We start from the raw sequence: 17056 nt of genomic DNA on the forward strand, positions 1-17056 counted from the left end.
GCACAACCTAATTCTCTACCCCCCCCCCCCTCTCTCTCTCTCTTTCCCCCTCTCTTTCCTCAAACAACTACATCCTCTTCCCATCTCTTCAAGTTCTACTTCTCTTTAATGGTTGTGGATGGCCGCGTGCATGAGCGTACATAGGCACACAAGAACGCACACGCACATGCCACAATCCTCACGTACACACTGGCATGGCAGAGGAGAGGTCTGGCGAGGAGCTCAAGAGCACAGGAAGAAGACGACCACCAAAGAAGGGGGTGTGGGGGGTTGGGGGTTGGAGGAGGTGGTGGAGAAGAAGTCCACAAAGAAAACTACAAAGCAGATCAAAAGGAAGAAGAAGAAGAAGAAGAAGAAGAAGACGATGATGATGATGATGATGATGATGATGATGATGATGATGATGATGATGATGATGATGATGATGATGATGAAGAGGAGAAAGGCTGAGGAGATGGGCGAAAGGGGTGTGGGGGGAGAGGAGGAGGAGGAGGAGGAGAAGAAGAAGAAGAAGAAGAAGAAGAAGAAGAAGAAGAAGAAGAAGAAGAAGAAGAAGAAGAAGACGATGATGATGATGATGATGATGAAAGAGGAGAAAGGCTGAGGAGATGGGCGAAAGGGGTGTGGGGGGAGAGGAGGGGGAGGAGGAGGAGGAGGAGGAGGAGGAGAAGAAGAAGAAGAAGACCCTTCAGACGTGATCCGAAAGGCCACAGGGGAAGAGGAGCACCTCCAGACACACAGACATAAACCAACAGTCTACACCACTGCGCTCCTGCCACCCCAACCCCCACCCCCTCCCCCACCCAGCACACACACACACACACACACACACACAGTCATCAACTTTCCATGATCCTGCAAACCATCATTGTCACTGTCACCCCCCCCCCATCCCCCTGCCCCCCCCACCCCCCCCCCCCCCCCGCTCTTACGACCACCTTATCCTTTCTTCACCCTCCACCCCCCCACCCACCCAACCCAACCCTTCTTCCCACGCCTGTAATGACATCGTCCTCACATAGTCCATCCTCCATCTGACAAACCTCTTGATGTGAATGGCCACCAATCAAATGGGGGGGGGGGGGGGGGGTGCGGGGGGGGGAGGGGGTCAGGGATGATGGGGGAGGGGTAGTAAATCAAGGGATGGGTGAGGGGGTGGGGAGATGGGGTAGGTGATACCAGATAGAAGAGACAAAAATACTTTTGGACTCTCCGAAAGAAAAAAAAACACCGTTGAAACGTCTGGAAAAAAACCCCAACAAAATACGGCGACGTGGAAAACGATTAGCGAACCAATAAAAAAAACCAATCCATAGAAGAGCACACAGTCTGATCATGCACGCAACACCAGTTCATTACTAAACAACCCTCACCACAGTGTGAGATGCTGGACTGCGAAAAATGTGGAGAAGGGGGAAGAGGAGAAATGGGCGGGGCGGAGGGGGTGGAGGGGGTGTGGATGGGGAGGGGAGAAGGGGGATATAGACAGGGTAAAAAAGAAAACAAAAAAAACACGCACACACACATAAATTTTGTGCTCTGTGAGAGTGTTTGCGAGAGGAAGGTGTGATTTATGTGCTCAATTCTGGCTTCTTCTTCTTTTTTTGGGGGGGGGGGGGGGATGGGGGGCAGGAAATGACAGGAGTAGAGAGAGAGAGAGGGTGGGGAGAGGAAGAGAGAGAGGAGAGAGAGAGGAGAGAGAGAGAGAGAGAGAGAGAGAGAGAGAGAGAGAGAGAGAGTATTGATGTCCGATTCAATGAAAGCATGCCCTGTGTGTCATGTTTCCTTGCACTCTTCCTCCCTCCCTCCCTCCCTCCCCCCCCCCTCTCTCCTCTCTCTCTCTCCCCCCCCCCTCTCTCCTCTCTCTCTCATATAAAAAAAATCCCCCACTGGCACTCCTCTCTCTTAATTATTACACCTGATCGCGTGTGCAATCGCTCGTGAAAACAAACACACACACACACACACACACGCCCGCGCGCGCGACAGCGTGCGCACACACCATTATGTGACTCATACACACACACGTAAAAGAGCTTTCACGTTCACACCCTGACGCTGGAAATGAGGAAGGAAAAGAGAAGAAAACAACAAGAAACAGACGAAGAAGGAAGAAGGAAAAAGGAGGCGGGGAAGAAGCGGAGGGGCGGATAGCAAGAGGACAAGGCGGAAGAAGAACAGCACCATCAACACGTCAAACAACAACAAGACACAAGGAAGGAAAAACAACAACCCAGTCTTTGTCATGACAAACAATCGGAAAAGACAACAACGGGAGCAGACACCCCCCCCCCCCCCGGAAAAAAACACACAAAAAACCCCAAAAAGCACAGAGAGAACAAGAACAATAATGAACAGCAAGGTACACACTCACACCTACCCACACACCCACACATGCTGTCCGTCCAGTCTTCCTCAGACACTTGAGAAAAACACATATTCCCTGATCCCTAACGCACCACCGTTGTTCCTGGGTGGGTGAGCACCTCGTTGATTCTTCACCCTCCCCCCCAACCCTTCCACATCTTTTTCCTTTTATCCCATCCACCCTCACCACCCTTCCCTCATGCCGCACCCCCCTACCCCCCCCCCCTCCCACCCCCCACCTCCCAACCAGTCCTGACAGGCAGACATCAGACATCAGCAGCCCAGGTCAGAGGCTGTGGTCCCGTTATGACATGGTCCTCACATGGAGCTTCCTCCATCTGCCACACCTCGTGTGAATGAGCGCCAATCAAAGTGTGGGTGGAGGGGTGTGGGGAGTGCAGAGAGGAAGAGAAGGAGGAAGGGAGTGGGGATGGAGAAGGGGTGTGGAGGAGGGGGAATAGAGCTGGAAGGAGAGGGGAGCTGTAAGAATAGTTGCGCAAGGAGCACTTTACTTCTTTTTTTGTTTGTTTTTTTTGTATTTTTGTGCTGCACGTGTCAGCGAGAGGATGTTATGATTTCTGTGCTCTGCTCTGTTCTCTTTGGTAGAAAATGAGAGGAGTGAGAAAGAGTGGAAGAATGAGGCAGCCAGAGAGAGAAACAGACAGAGAGACACAGAGAGAGAGACAGAGAGACACAAAGATTGAGAGAGAGAGAGAGAGAGAGAGCCAGACAGGCAGACAGAGAGAGACACCCAGACAGCCAGAGAGAGAAACAGACAGAGAGACACAGAGAGAGAGACAGAGAGACACAAAGATTGAGAGAGAGAGAGAGAGAGAGAGAGAGAGAGAGCCAGACAGGCAGACAGAGAGAGACACCCAGACAGCCAGAGAGAGAAACAGACAGAGAGACACAGAGAGAGACACAGAGAGACACAAAGATTGAGAGAGAGAGAGAGAGAGCCAGACAGGCAGACAGAGAGACAGAGAGAGACACCCAGACAGCCAGAGCGAGAAACAGACAGACAGACAGACAGAAGACGGAGTGAGTGAGAAAGCATGACACGCACAGTAAGCCAGAGAGAGTGAGAGAGACAGAGACTGACAGAAGACTGGAGAAACACTGCCAGATAAGTGTACAGAGCATGCAGAGGCAGACAATATACATACACGCAGACAGACTTCCAACCAGAAACTCACAGACAACTTTTAACCTACCCATGCCAAGAAAACTAAAGCAGGTCGACTCTTGATGAAAAAGAAACCACCGATACAGACACCACTGCACACAATGCCACATACAGAAGACGGCCACAAGCACCAAGTGAGTGTAACACTTTCAATCTGTGAGTCCTGGGTTCGATCCCAGTCACGGCCTTGTTGATTTAAGGGTGGATATTTTTTCCGTTCTCCCAGGTCCTGTAGTGCCCTAAGCTCCTTCATGTGTACACACATGCAAAAGATTAAAATACGCAGGTAAAATACCCAGTAATCCCCGTCAATGTTCTCCTTCATGTCTATACACATACAAAGATTAAATACTTAAATTAAATATTCATTAATCCACGTCAATGATCGATAAGTTATAGAAATACGGACATACCCAACATACACACTTCCGAAAACAAAAGAACGGCTGCCAAATGGCATCATTCATACCGGTCAAAGCCCACTCGAAAATACAAAAACACACATGGGAGTTGCAGCCAAAGAACGCAGAAAGAAAGGGGCAACGACAGCCAAAAGCCCACACACAGCCCAGACACAGACCCACACACAGCCCACACACAGCCCCACACACAGCCCACACACAGACCCACACACAGACCCACACACAGCCCACACACAGACCCACACACAGCCCACACAGACCCACACACAGCCCACACACAGACCCACACACAGACCCACACACAGCCCCACACACAGCCCACACACAGACCCACACACAGACCCACACACAGCCCACACACAGACCCACACACAGCCCACACACAGACCCACACACAGACCCACACACAGACCCAGACAGACACAGACCCACACACAGACCCACACACAGCCCCACACACAGCCCACACAGAGACCCACACACAGACCCACACACAGCCCACACACAGACCCACACACAGCCCACACACAGCCCACACACAGCCCCACACACAGCCCACACACAGCCCACACACAGACCCACACACAGACCCACACACAGCCCACACACAGACCCACACACAGACCCACACACAGCCCCACACACAGACCCAGACACAGCCCCACACACAGACCCAAACACAGCCCACACACAGCCCACACACAGACCCAAACACAGCCCACACACAGCCCACACACAGCCCACACACATACCCAGACACAGCCCCACACACAAACCCACACACAGCCCACACACAGACCCACACAGTCCAAACAGAGACCCACACACAGCCCACACACAGACCCACACACAGACCCACACACAACCCACACACAGCCCAGACACAGACCCACACACAGCCCACACACAGACCCACACACAGCCCACACACAGACCCACACACAGCCCAGACACAGACCCAGACACAGACCCACACACAGCCCACACACAGACCCACACACAGCCCACACACAGACCCAGACACAGACCCAGACACAGCCCCACACACAGCCCACACACAGACCCACACACAGACCCACACACAGCCCACACACAGACCCAGACACAGCCCACACACAGCCCCACACACAGACCCACACACAGCCCCACACACAGACCCACACACAGCCCCACACACAGACCCACACACAGACCCAGACAGAAGCCACTCACCCGGAACTGTTCCAGAAACTCCTGGCTGAGCTCCGTGTTGTGCGCCACCTCCGGCCTGCCCGTCTCCTCCGCCAGCCGCCCCATGCTGGTCTCCATGGCAACCAGACGGGCCAGGAAATCCTCCAGGGCCAGATGGTACTGCTGCTGGGAGCCCTGGTCTGTCTGCAGAGACCGCCACTGCTCCGCCAGCCTGCACAGTGATGACAGTTATGATGATGATGATGATGGTGATGATGGCAATGATGATGATGATGGTGGTGGTGATGATGGTGATGATGATGATGATGGTGATGATGATGGTGATGATGATGTTGATAATGATGGTGATGGTGATGATGATGGTGGTGATGGTGATGATGATGATAACAATGATGATGATGATGACGGAACCCCTGGTCTGTTTGCTGGTCAGCCAGCCTGCACAGTGGTCATGATGATGATGATGATAAAAATGATGATAATGATCATGATAATGATGATGATGATAAAAGCCACCATAAGGACAGTTGAGGAAAAGTGCGTGGTACCAAACTATGACAGTTCAACGGTGAGGCACATTATGTGCACGACCCACCCCCACCCCCACCCCACACACACAGAATGATAAACATGGTCATACGTATCGTGCGTTCATGCACCACAGTCAGTCATACATTCAGACTGATAGATTTTTTCTAGAAAAACACACAGACAGACAAAAAGGCAGACAGACAGAGATTTCAACATTGTCAAGTGTCCGAATGTCGCTTCTGGAGCAGACTTGGGGAAAGGAGGAGAAGGGGGAGGAGGAGGAGGAGAAAACAACTAGTGGCAGTGCAGTTTCCCCAACACAAGTCGATTCTTCATCTGCAACCGTTCTTCATTGATTCGGGCCTGCATCCAACCAGCGAATCCCCCATACAAATAATATCATATGCACTTACGAATAATGGGATGCATCTTATTTTCTTCCGAATGTGTTCGGTCGAAAACCCAAATGCATAACACAGACATGCATCCACAAAGACATACATGTACATACGTATGCACACACACACACACACACACACACACACACAAACACACACACACACACACACACACGTATACATACATAAAAATGGTTCGCTCAAGTCAAAGCGCCTTGTTTTGTAAACCTACTAAGTATCGACACATGAAAATACCACAAAACACGAGATTTACACAGGCAGTTCTATCAACTCTGCATTTTTTTTTTTTTTAGTAAAAAGAAAAAAAAAAGACGACGAAAATTCAGCACACTGACTCACCTGTATATGCTCTCTCTGGACATCATCCTGACCACACCTACACCACGTGCTCTACACACACACACACACACCTCACTCACAGAGCACGTGGATGTTGGGCAGAGTGATGGGCATCACAGTAACACGGCGCCACACTCTTGGTGGTGTACACAGCATCACACCATGCTTCACGTGTCGGTCAACGTTCACGTATCACTTGTGGTTGACACACTATCAAAGGCCATCTTGGAAATTGTTTTTCCTTCCCCCTAACTCAGGCACTTCAAAAACAAGACGAGGAGGACTTGTTCTTTAACAAAAAATAAAGGAAGACACGATTTTTCAACAAACAGCATGGAGCGATCAGGGTTCAAGGCCCCGTTTCGGCATGGTGTTGTGTCCTTGGGAAAGGCTCTTCACTCCGGTCTTCCTCCCTCCACCCAGGTGTGGATGACTACCTCACTTCGGCCGGGGACGGTTAAGAGAGGATTGGGCCCCGCCTTCCTGTGCCGAGCCCCAGACACAGTGGGTATGAATTCATGGCCGTGAAAGTCTATGGGGGGACCTTAACCCTTTTCTATAAAAGTGGATGTGGTGGGGAGGGCATTTATCTCACGACACACTCTGATTATAACTACAGGTAGGAAGAAACACCTGTTTGGCTGATTATTTTGGGCAAAAGGTGTTCTCTCCTGCCCTCCCAATCCTCTCCGCCCCGCCCCAACACAAACAAACAAGCGCGCGCGCGCGCACACACACACACACACCCCATCCCCGATATTGTCTGAATAAAGGCGCGCGCGCGCGCGCACACACACACACACCAAGCACACACACACACATACACACACACACAGAGTACAAGCGAGATAAAATCTAAGCTTGGCAACGGGAATTCAGATTTTAACTTGGCCAACTACAATATGCGGCTTGACTGATAAACAATGAAGGCTTCAAGTAAACCTCAATAATTATTCGTCAGCTCGAGCAGGCCTGGAGGACACCCAGTGTACAATGGTGCTATCAGGTGAATCTAGGAGTAATCACCACTGGTTCCTGCTGATACCAGTAGTACTGCTGCGACTGTAACAACTCTTCAGTTTCTCCCTCTGCTGATGCTACTGTTACTACTATCGCTGCTGACACTGCTACCAGATCTAGATATCAAACAACGTTGGTGACAACTATTCCAGACAAGACTTTTAATCATGCACATGAGTACGGGCTAGAAAATGTTTTTTTGAAAACACGCATGGACTGTTCTCAAATGAAGAAAAATCAATCCTGGCCAAACCCAACATTCACAAGTTCCAAGGATTTCTGTTTCACCCCTCCACCATCCCAGACAATCCATCACCCAATCCTCTCTCTCTTTGTGTCGCTCTCTCTGTCACACACACACACACACACACACACACACACACACACACACACTGTCTGGTTTTCGGCAGTACCTCACCAAATCCTCTCACTTACAAAGTACATCAGTACAGCGCTGATGACAGCAGCCGGATGGTAGCGGAAAGAGCAAGGCTGTCAGTTACCATTTATCATTTATTCATTGTGTGCACATCGTCAGCAAATATCACAAAGAATCATCCTCGTGTTGACCCTCCCCCTACCTCCCCCCCCCCTCCCCCTCCCTTATTGGACTGTCCACTCTCTTCCTCGGGCTCACGAGAGCTCACCACAACACTGAAGTCTATTTTCATTTTTTTTTTTTTTTTTTTTTCACGTGAAGGAATCACTTGTGGTGTGTCCATCGAGATCGATGATGACCATCGTTGTCATCCAGATGGGGGATGGGGGGAGGGTGGTGGTGGGGTGGGGGGAAGGATGCTCATGAGTCTATCTGTGAGTGCGCAGATGGCTGAATAGTCCAATCTGCGCACGAAATGTTCGCTGACAGTTGGGGCATCACTTAAGACGCACTGAATCCTACGAACAGAGCTCATGGCTTCGGTAGCGGATGAAGGCACGAGCTTTTGTGAAAGATTCTGGCAGATACTGATAAACAGGGGTGGGAAGGTTTGGGAAAGGGTGAGTTAGGTGGGCGGGGTGTGTGGAAGTGGGGATGGGGATGGGGGAACAGTGTTTACTGGACAGGGCCAATGTTTCAGGGATCTTTCTGCTCCAGTTCCGTCCCCTGTGCCGATAACGGAACCCGGTCACCTTTTGATAATTTGCCAACCTCTCTCACCCCTCTCGGCCCACATAATTATGTTCGTGTACTTTTGGAAATCATTATTCCCCTTTTTAGGTCAAAGTGAAAACACAACCATCACACCTTGTAAAGACGGAACAAAGACAGTGCACTGTTGGGATAAAGGACAAGACGTAAAGTTACCATCGGCACAGAATTAATGACGCTGTGCAATAACTGGATGAGTGTCAAAACAACATGATGAAAAATCCGAACCACAAGGTAACCTCTCTAAATCTATCAATCATCTTTTGGTCATTACTGCATTTTTCATTACAGAACTTCGAGTTTGGTTGGTTGGTTGGCTGATTGGGTGGTTGGTTTTTTTCTTTTGTTTTGGTTTTTGTTTGTTTGTTGTTGTTTGTGTGTGTGTTTGTGTGTGCGCGTGTGTGGAAGCAGGGTTCCCAGGTGGTGGGCATGAAGCCAAAAAAGGACCTTTAAAGGACTTTATAAGGACCTCAAATCAGTTTAAAAGGACCTTTGCCGACATGACTTTACAGTACACCCCAATCTATTTGACATGCAGAACAGCAGACACTTACCTCTCATAAACGGAAGAACAGCTAATCCCATTTGACTGTCGTATTTAGTCTTTGCAATTCACGTCACTGTAGGCTAGGCCTAAGCAAAGCAGCAGCAGCAGGCGTGACTCACAGCCACTGTACCACGCTTCGCGTCTGCCACCGAGCAGAAAGCGCACTACTGTTAGGGCCTAGGCCTATAGGCTGTATCCTCCTACAGTAAGTACTGGGTTTCAGACGATCGCGTCGGCATCTTTCAACGCGCTTTGCAACTTGCGGTTTTGGTGTCGAAGGTGTTTCAGTTTCGTTCTCAAGTCTCTTTCTCTTCATAAAACAGGACTTAACAGTACCTTTCAAAAATTAAAAGGACCTCCTGATGAGTTAAAAGGACCAACTTGCTGAATCAAAGCACTTAAAAGGCCTTTTGACCAAAATCCAATTCCTAAGGACTTAAAAGGACTTGAAAGGACCCTACGAACCTTGGGAAGTTTCTTTCCAACTTTACTTATTTTTTCTTCCTTCCTTTTTATCCCTCTAAAGACATCCTTCTTTCTTCTATCACGGCTGCAGTCACCCCTGTCCACTGCTGCTGTCTTACCAACAATTGTGTCTGGAGATATCAGGATGTGAGCCCCTCCTCCCCCCCCCCCCACCCCCACCTCCCCTTCACCCAGTGTTTCCCTGTCAACACCTTCACCATCAGACTGCAGTCGTTCTGCTGAGCCAGGATGTAGGGCCAGGGCTTTCTGTCACTGACTGGCTGACTGCATGGCGAAGTGAGAGAACTTGGTGTGGTCCGGTCCCCTGTCCCGGCCAGCAACACCAACACGGTGTGACCCACAACACTGGTCCCGCTCCTCTGTCATCAGGCCAAACCTCTGGTGATTATAAACTTCATTTCAGGCCAGTGGCTTTGTCTCACTTATTTGTTTATTCATTTGCTTTGTTTCTTCATTTCCTGTCCATAAACAAATTATCTGGTGTCAATGTAGATCATCAGCCGTTATGTCAAAATCGAAGTGCAACACGTAGGTACAGTATAAGCTTTACGTTTGTTGATGCTGTTCTGTCTTTGTTATTATTGAAATCATGTGTATTGTTGAACAATTAAGATTATTTAACTCTTTCCATACGAACGGCGAAAGAGAAGACGTTAACAGCGTTTCACCCCAATTACCATCATCAAAATATTGCAAGCGGAAGTCTCTTATACTGAAGACGTGAATGTTGACAAAGAATACCACAATTCTGACGACGGAAGCTAAAGGTCGGGTTATTGAGACACCCACTGGACATCCGAGGGGTCTGTGTAGAGGAGAAGAGAGGACTGGCCGTACTGAGTGAGTTAAACCAAACCACAAAACGATGTGAAGAAGCTACGACCTTCGAGTCTTCTTATTCTTTCAAACACAAGGTCTGTTCATTTCCAGTTAAGGACACAGCCAGGCATGAAAGCATATGGGCAAATTTTCTGTACTTTGGTTTTGGAGATGTAAAGGTTTTGAGGCGTGGAAGGAAGAGCCGGGGCGTGGGTGTGGCGGTCCTGTGTCTTTTTAGGGCCGATTAATTATGGCAATGATTGTAGCAACACCCAAACCACTGGCTACACTTAAAGCTGACTAATGATGCCAATGATTGTAGCAACACCCAAACCACTGGCTACACTTAAAGCTGACTAATGATGTCAATGTTTGTAGCAACACCCAAACCACTGGCTACACTTAAAGCTGACTAATGATGTCAATGTTTGTAGCAACACCCAAACCATTGACCACACTTAAAGCTGACTAATGATGTCAATGTTTGCTGCAAAACCCAAACCACTGGCCACACTTAAAGCTGACTAATGATGTCAATGTTTGTAGCAACACCCAAACCACTGACCACACTTAAAGCTGACTAATGATGTCAATGTTTGTAGCAAGACCCAAACCACTGGCCACACTTAAAGCTGACTAATGATGTCAATGTTTGTAGCAACACCCAAACCACTGGTTACACTTAAAGCTGACTAATGATGTCAATGTTTGTAGCAACACCCAAACCACTGGTTACACTTAAAGCTGAATAATGATGTCAATGTTTGTAGCAACACCCAAACCACTGGTTACACTTAAAGCTGACTAATGATGTCAATGTTTGTAGCAACACCCAAACCATTGACCACACTTAAAGCTGACTAATGATGCCAATGACTGTAGCAACACCCAAACCATTGACCACACTTAAAGCTGACTAATGATGCCAATGATTGTAGCAACACCCAAACCATTGACCACACTTAAAGCTGACTAATGATGCCAATGATTGTAGCAAAACCCAAACCACTGGCTACACTTAAAGCTGACTAATGATGTCAATGTTTGTAGCAACACCCAAACCATTGACCACACTTAAAGCTGACTAATGATGTCAATGTTTGCTGCAAAACCCAAACCACTGACCACACTTAAAGCTGACTAATGATGCCAATGTTTGCAGCAACACCCAAACCATTGACCACACTTAAAGCTGACTAATGATGCCAATGACTGTAGCAAAACCCAAACCATTGACCACATTTAAAGCTGACTAATGATGCCAATGTTTGCAGCAACACCCAAACCATTGACCACACTTAAAGCTGACTAATGATGCCAATGACTGTAGCAACACTCAAACCATTGACCACACTTAAAGCTGACTAATGATGCCAATGTTTGCAGCAACACCCAAACCACTGGCCACCTAAACTCTTTCGCTTCCAAGCGGACTGATCAAGAGGAATCAATCGATGAATAATGTCATGTTCCTGGATCCAGAAGGGAGCGTGCCTTGGAGGCAGACACACAACTCACCCTCTGTTTGTCCTCACTTTTTGTCCTTTCCCCCTTCCTTCCTTCTCCCCCCCCCCCCCAACCCCACCCCCTCCCCCCACACAATCCTCTTCTTCTTCAGCGTTCTCAGGACAATCTCAGCCAATCTCCCCCAAACCAGGCTTTTCCACGGACAGGTTTTGCTGCTCTTTGCTATCCCTTGGGGGGAAAAAATCCAATGGCCATGAACAGCGCACACATTGAAATTTTATTTCTACATGGCCTTGGGCAGCCTGTCGTTCACATGTGAAAAGGCTCAGTCTTCGTCTCTCAAAACATGATATAAATATGTATACCATATGATATAATAAAGATACGAGATATATAATTCGAACCCGGACGCATTATTTTGTTTTCTATTTTTCTTATATTTTGGTTGTTTTGATTGCTCTCTCTCTCTCTCTCTCTCTCTCTCTCTCTCTCTCTCTCTATATATATATATATATATATATATATATATATATATATATCCCCTCTCTCTCTCTTGTTTGTGTGTGTGTTCTGGGGGAGAGTATTAGAGAGTGTCAAGACCAACTGTGGGAAGTCAGAGCAGATGCTGATAACACTGTGTTCCGCGCACAAGGCACAGATTGTCTCATGGGGTCAACAATGGAAACAGCCAAGTATCTTTCGGTGCGCGCGCGCGCGTGCGTGCGTGCGTGCGTGTGTGTGTGTGTGTGTGTGCGTGCGTGCGTGTGCGTGCGTGTGCATGTGTGTATTGCATGCAACTAAGGCAAAACAACAACAGCAAAAACAAAACACACATACATACATACACACACACGCGCGCGCGCGCGCATTGTGTGCGCGCAAATCATGCGCACACAAGCATACACACACACGCACATTCCATACTCAAACACACACACACACATGCACAATCACACACACACGTACAATACATACTCAAAACACCCCACCCATACGCGCACACACACACACACACTCTCTCTCTCTTTCTCTCTCTCTCACACGCGCGCGCACGCGTACATACACATATGCGCGTGCGCGCGCGCGCACTTAAACACAGACACACACGCACATACACACACACAAACACACACACACACACACAAACAAGCATATACCTACGCAACCCCCCCACCCCCCCCCCCCCCCCCCCCCCCCCCCCCACCCCCCCAAAAAAAGCAATGCAATTATACCCTGCACTGTAGACTGTTCGTCTGGATTGTGTGAGCAAGGTGGCTTTGATTACATCGTCATTAAACAGTGAGAGGGGAGGGGGAGGGGAGGGAGAGAGAGGAACGGAGGGAGAGAACAAGCGAGCGAGTGAACGAACGAGAGAGATGGGGGGGGGGGAGAGAGAGAGGAGCGGAGAGTGAGAGGGAGAGAGAGAGGGGCGGAGAAAGAGGGAGAGAGAGAGAGAGAGGAGCGGAGGAGAGAGAGGAGTGGAAAAACAGGGAGAGAGAGAGGAGCGGAGAAACAGAGAGAGAGAGAGGAGCGGAGAAACAGAGAGAGAGAGGAGCTGAGAAACAGAGAGAGAGAGAGGAGCGGAGAAACAGGGAGATAGAGAGGAGCGGAGAAACAGGGAGAGAGAGAGAGAGGAGTTGAGAAACACACAGAGAGAGAGGAGCGGAGAAACAGGGAGAAAGAGAGAGAGGAGCGGAGAAACAGAGAGAGAGAGGAGCGGAGAAACAGGGAGAGAGAGAGGAACGGAGAAACAGGGAGAGAGAGAGAGAGGAGCGGAGAAACAGGGACAGAGAGGAGTTGAGAAACATGGAGAGAGAGAGAGAGAGAGGAGCGGAGAAACACAGAGAGAGAGAGGAGAGGAGAAACAGAGAGAGAGAGAGAGAGAGGAGCGGAGAAACACAGAGAGAGAGAGGAGCGGAGAAACAGAGAGAGAGAGAGAGAGGAGCGGAGAAACAGAGAGAGAGTGAGAGAGGAGCGGAGAAACAGACAGAGAGAGTGAGGAACGGAGAAACAGAGAGATAGAGAGAGGAGCGGAGAAACAGAGAGAGAGAGAGAGGAGCGGAGAAACAGAGAGAGAGAGAGGAGCGGAGAAACAGAGAGAGAGAGAGAGGAGAAACAGGGAGAGAGAGAGAGAGGAGCGGAGAAACAGAGAGAAAGAGAGAGGAGCGGAGAAACAGAGAGAGAGGAGAAACAGAGAGAGAGAGAGAGGAGCGGAGAAACAGGGAGAGAGAGAGGAGCGGGAAAACAGAGAGAGAGAGAGAGAGGAGCGGAGAAACAGAGAGAGAGAGAGAGGAGCGGAGAAACAGAGAGAGAGAGAGAGAGAGGAGCGGAGAAACAGAGAGATAGGAGCGGAGAAACAGAGAGAGAGGAGCGGAGAAACAGAGAGAGAGATATAGGAGCGGAGAAACAGAGAGAGAGAGAGAGGAGCGGAGAAACAGAGAGATAGGAGCGGAGAAACAGAGAGAGAGAGAGAGGAGCGGAGAAACAGAGAGAGAGAGAGAGGAGCGGAGAAACAGAGAGAGAGGAGCGGAGAAACAGAGAGAGAGATATAGGAGCGGAGAAACAGAGAGAGAGAGAGAGGAGCGGAGAAACAGAGAGAGAGGAGCGGAGAAACAGAGAGAGAGAGAGAGAGGAGCGGAGAAACAGGGAGAGAGAGAGGAGCGGAGAAACAGAGACAGAGAGGGATCTAGGAGAGAGGGAAGAGAGAGGGAAGGTAATTATTACCATGCTTGGGTAATATGCAACTTGTCATGGTCATGATGTTGAAGAGAAAATATAACCTTCATTGCAAGGGGTGGAAAGAGAGAGAGGGGGGGGAAGGGGGTAGAGAGGAGGAGGGAGGGAGGGGGAGAGAGAGAGGGGGGGAAGAGAGAGAGAGAAATGGAGAGAGAGCGAGCGACAAATACAGTCAAAGTGCGAGACAGAGAACGAGAGGAAAGAGAGAGAGAGAGAGAGAGAGAGAGAGAGAGGTGGAAGGTGGGGGCGGAGAAAGAGGAAGGGAGTGGGGGATGTGCAGCAATTCAAGGCTTCACCTGTTCACCATTACCGTTATCTTTGCGGTGTGGAGGGGGGGGGTGGTGGTAGAGGTGGGAGTCATCCATACCGTGTTTATCCCCCCTGATAGTCAACGTCATTGTAGAATTCCAATGGGAACTATTAACACACATAAGAGTGTGCGCGCGAGCACGTGCATATACAGACATAATCACACACACACACACACACACACACACACACACACACACACTCGGACAAATGGACAGACAGACAGACAAACAGATACGCGCGCGCGCACACACACACACACACACATACACAACTCGAAGAATGCGAATTACGTGTGTGTGTGTGTGTGTGTGTGAGAGAGAGAAAAGAGAGAGAGACAGACAGAGACAGAGAGACAGACAGACAGACAGACAGACCTACCCAGACAGACAGACAGAGAAACGAAACAAAACGAATGTTATTTCAAGAGGGTAGTGGAACAAGCATTAATGCTTTAAAACAAATTTACATCCAGCCCTCTGGGCAAAAACAAAAAACAAAACAAAACAAAACAAGAGAGGCAAGGCCTTCAAGACTCACTTGTGATACACTTAAAAAAAAATGTAATCGTTAAAATGTGTTCTGTATTTGTTATTATAAAGCTTCGGGTTAAAAGAAAAAGAAAAAAAAGTCCTAACGGCAGATTCCAACCCCGTGTGTTCGGATGAGAAGAAACTGTCTTATCCATTACACTATCGTGGCTCCTTAACTGACGTTCAAAAATATAATATTTAAACACGCTTTTTTTGAAGGGCGATAAATCGATTGCGGTATTCGCAGTGAGAACGCTGTTCAAATCATATTATTCTGGTGTATCTTGGGCATTCAAATAATCTTTAAGGACAATTAAAATTCTTTTTAAGTCCACGGTAAAGGAGACGTGGCTATCGCCGCAATCACACTGCAACATTTAGCCGTTTTCTCTGGATCTAGATAGATGTATAAGTTTAGTTACACCCGGTTGACACGGTCGATTCAATTTCTCTTTTATGTTCATTCTAGTTTTATAGTTTTAAAGTTGATATGAAAATTTAGTGTTTTTTTTAAACTAATAACATGTAGAGTCAAGTACAAGTACTTCTAAACGTCGTATGAAGTGAAAAGGACTTCATTTTGAGAAAAGTCAAGACTGGAAATTTTTGCGTTTCATCAATTCAAGGGTATTAACTCTCACTGTTTATTATTTTTAACTGTGAATTCCGACTGATTCTATGGATATCTTTATGGCAATTTGGGGCATAATCCAGTAAGTGATGAGGCGTTCACAAATCTTTCTCTGAATAAATATTTAACGGTCTCCTTCTCCAACTTTCCATCACATGTTATCGTGTATTGTCGATTGAATATAGGATTGAACGGGCAGGTCAACAACTTGAAACAAAATGGCGTCGTTCGCGTTCACGAAGAATATGAGCACGCGCTTTGAATATGTATAAATATGTGTACGCAACTGATTTTTGTCCATGACCTTCAGGGCTCAGCCAATAGATCTATAACTTGAAGTCCACTTGTCGTTTTGATTTTAGTATTTTCCAAAAAAGACCACTTGGGCGAATGAACATAGTGAAAGCCCTGTACACTGTGAGTAAAACACACAAGTTTTTTATGTATTGTGTATAATTTCAAAATGTAATGTTTAAGATGAGAAAGATCAGTTTAAAGCAAATTAAGTCCCCTAGCAAAATAAATATAACTTCCATGCTTAGCAAAAGAAGTTCCTGTTTGAACAAAAAATGATAAAAATGACTGCTCTTGTTGTTGTGTCAGAATATCATATCAAAGTGCCAAGTTTAGAGAATGAAAAAATATAAATATAACAGTAAATGCAGTTTGCATATAATTTGGCTTCTTTTTTAATTTTTTTGTGCCCATCCCAGAGGTGCAATATTGTTTTAAACAAGATGACTGGAAAGAACTGAATTTTTCCTATTTTTATGCCTAATTTGGTGTCAACTGACAAAGTATTTGCAGAGAAAATGGCAATGTTAAAGTTTACCATGGACACACACACACACACAGACAACCGAACACTGGGTTAAAACATAGACTCATTTTGTTTACATAAGT

General features: G+C 47.8%; 1 protein-coding gene across 4 annotated transcripts in view; it reads right to left on the reverse strand.

Annotated features, from left to right (window-relative positions):
- LOC143282994 (dystrophin-like) overlaps nucleotides 1-17056 on the reverse strand; it is a 448581-nt gene that overhangs the window by 113524 nt on the left and 318001 nt on the right. For all 4 annotated transcript variants that reach the window (XM_076588970.1, XM_076588967.1, XM_076588968.1 and 1 more), the window contains one exon: nucleotides 5188-5377. In XM_076588970.1, the coding sequence (XP_076445085.1) occupies nucleotides 5188-5377 (190 nt within the window). The remainder of the gene's footprint in view (nucleotides 1-5187; nucleotides 5378-17056) is intronic.

The sequence above is a fragment of the Babylonia areolata genome, chromosome 6, assembly GCF_041734735.1.
Source record: "Babylonia areolata isolate BAREFJ2019XMU chromosome 6, ASM4173473v1, whole genome shotgun sequence".
NCBI lineage: Eukaryota > Metazoa > Mollusca > Gastropoda > Neogastropoda > Buccinidae > Babylonia > Babylonia areolata.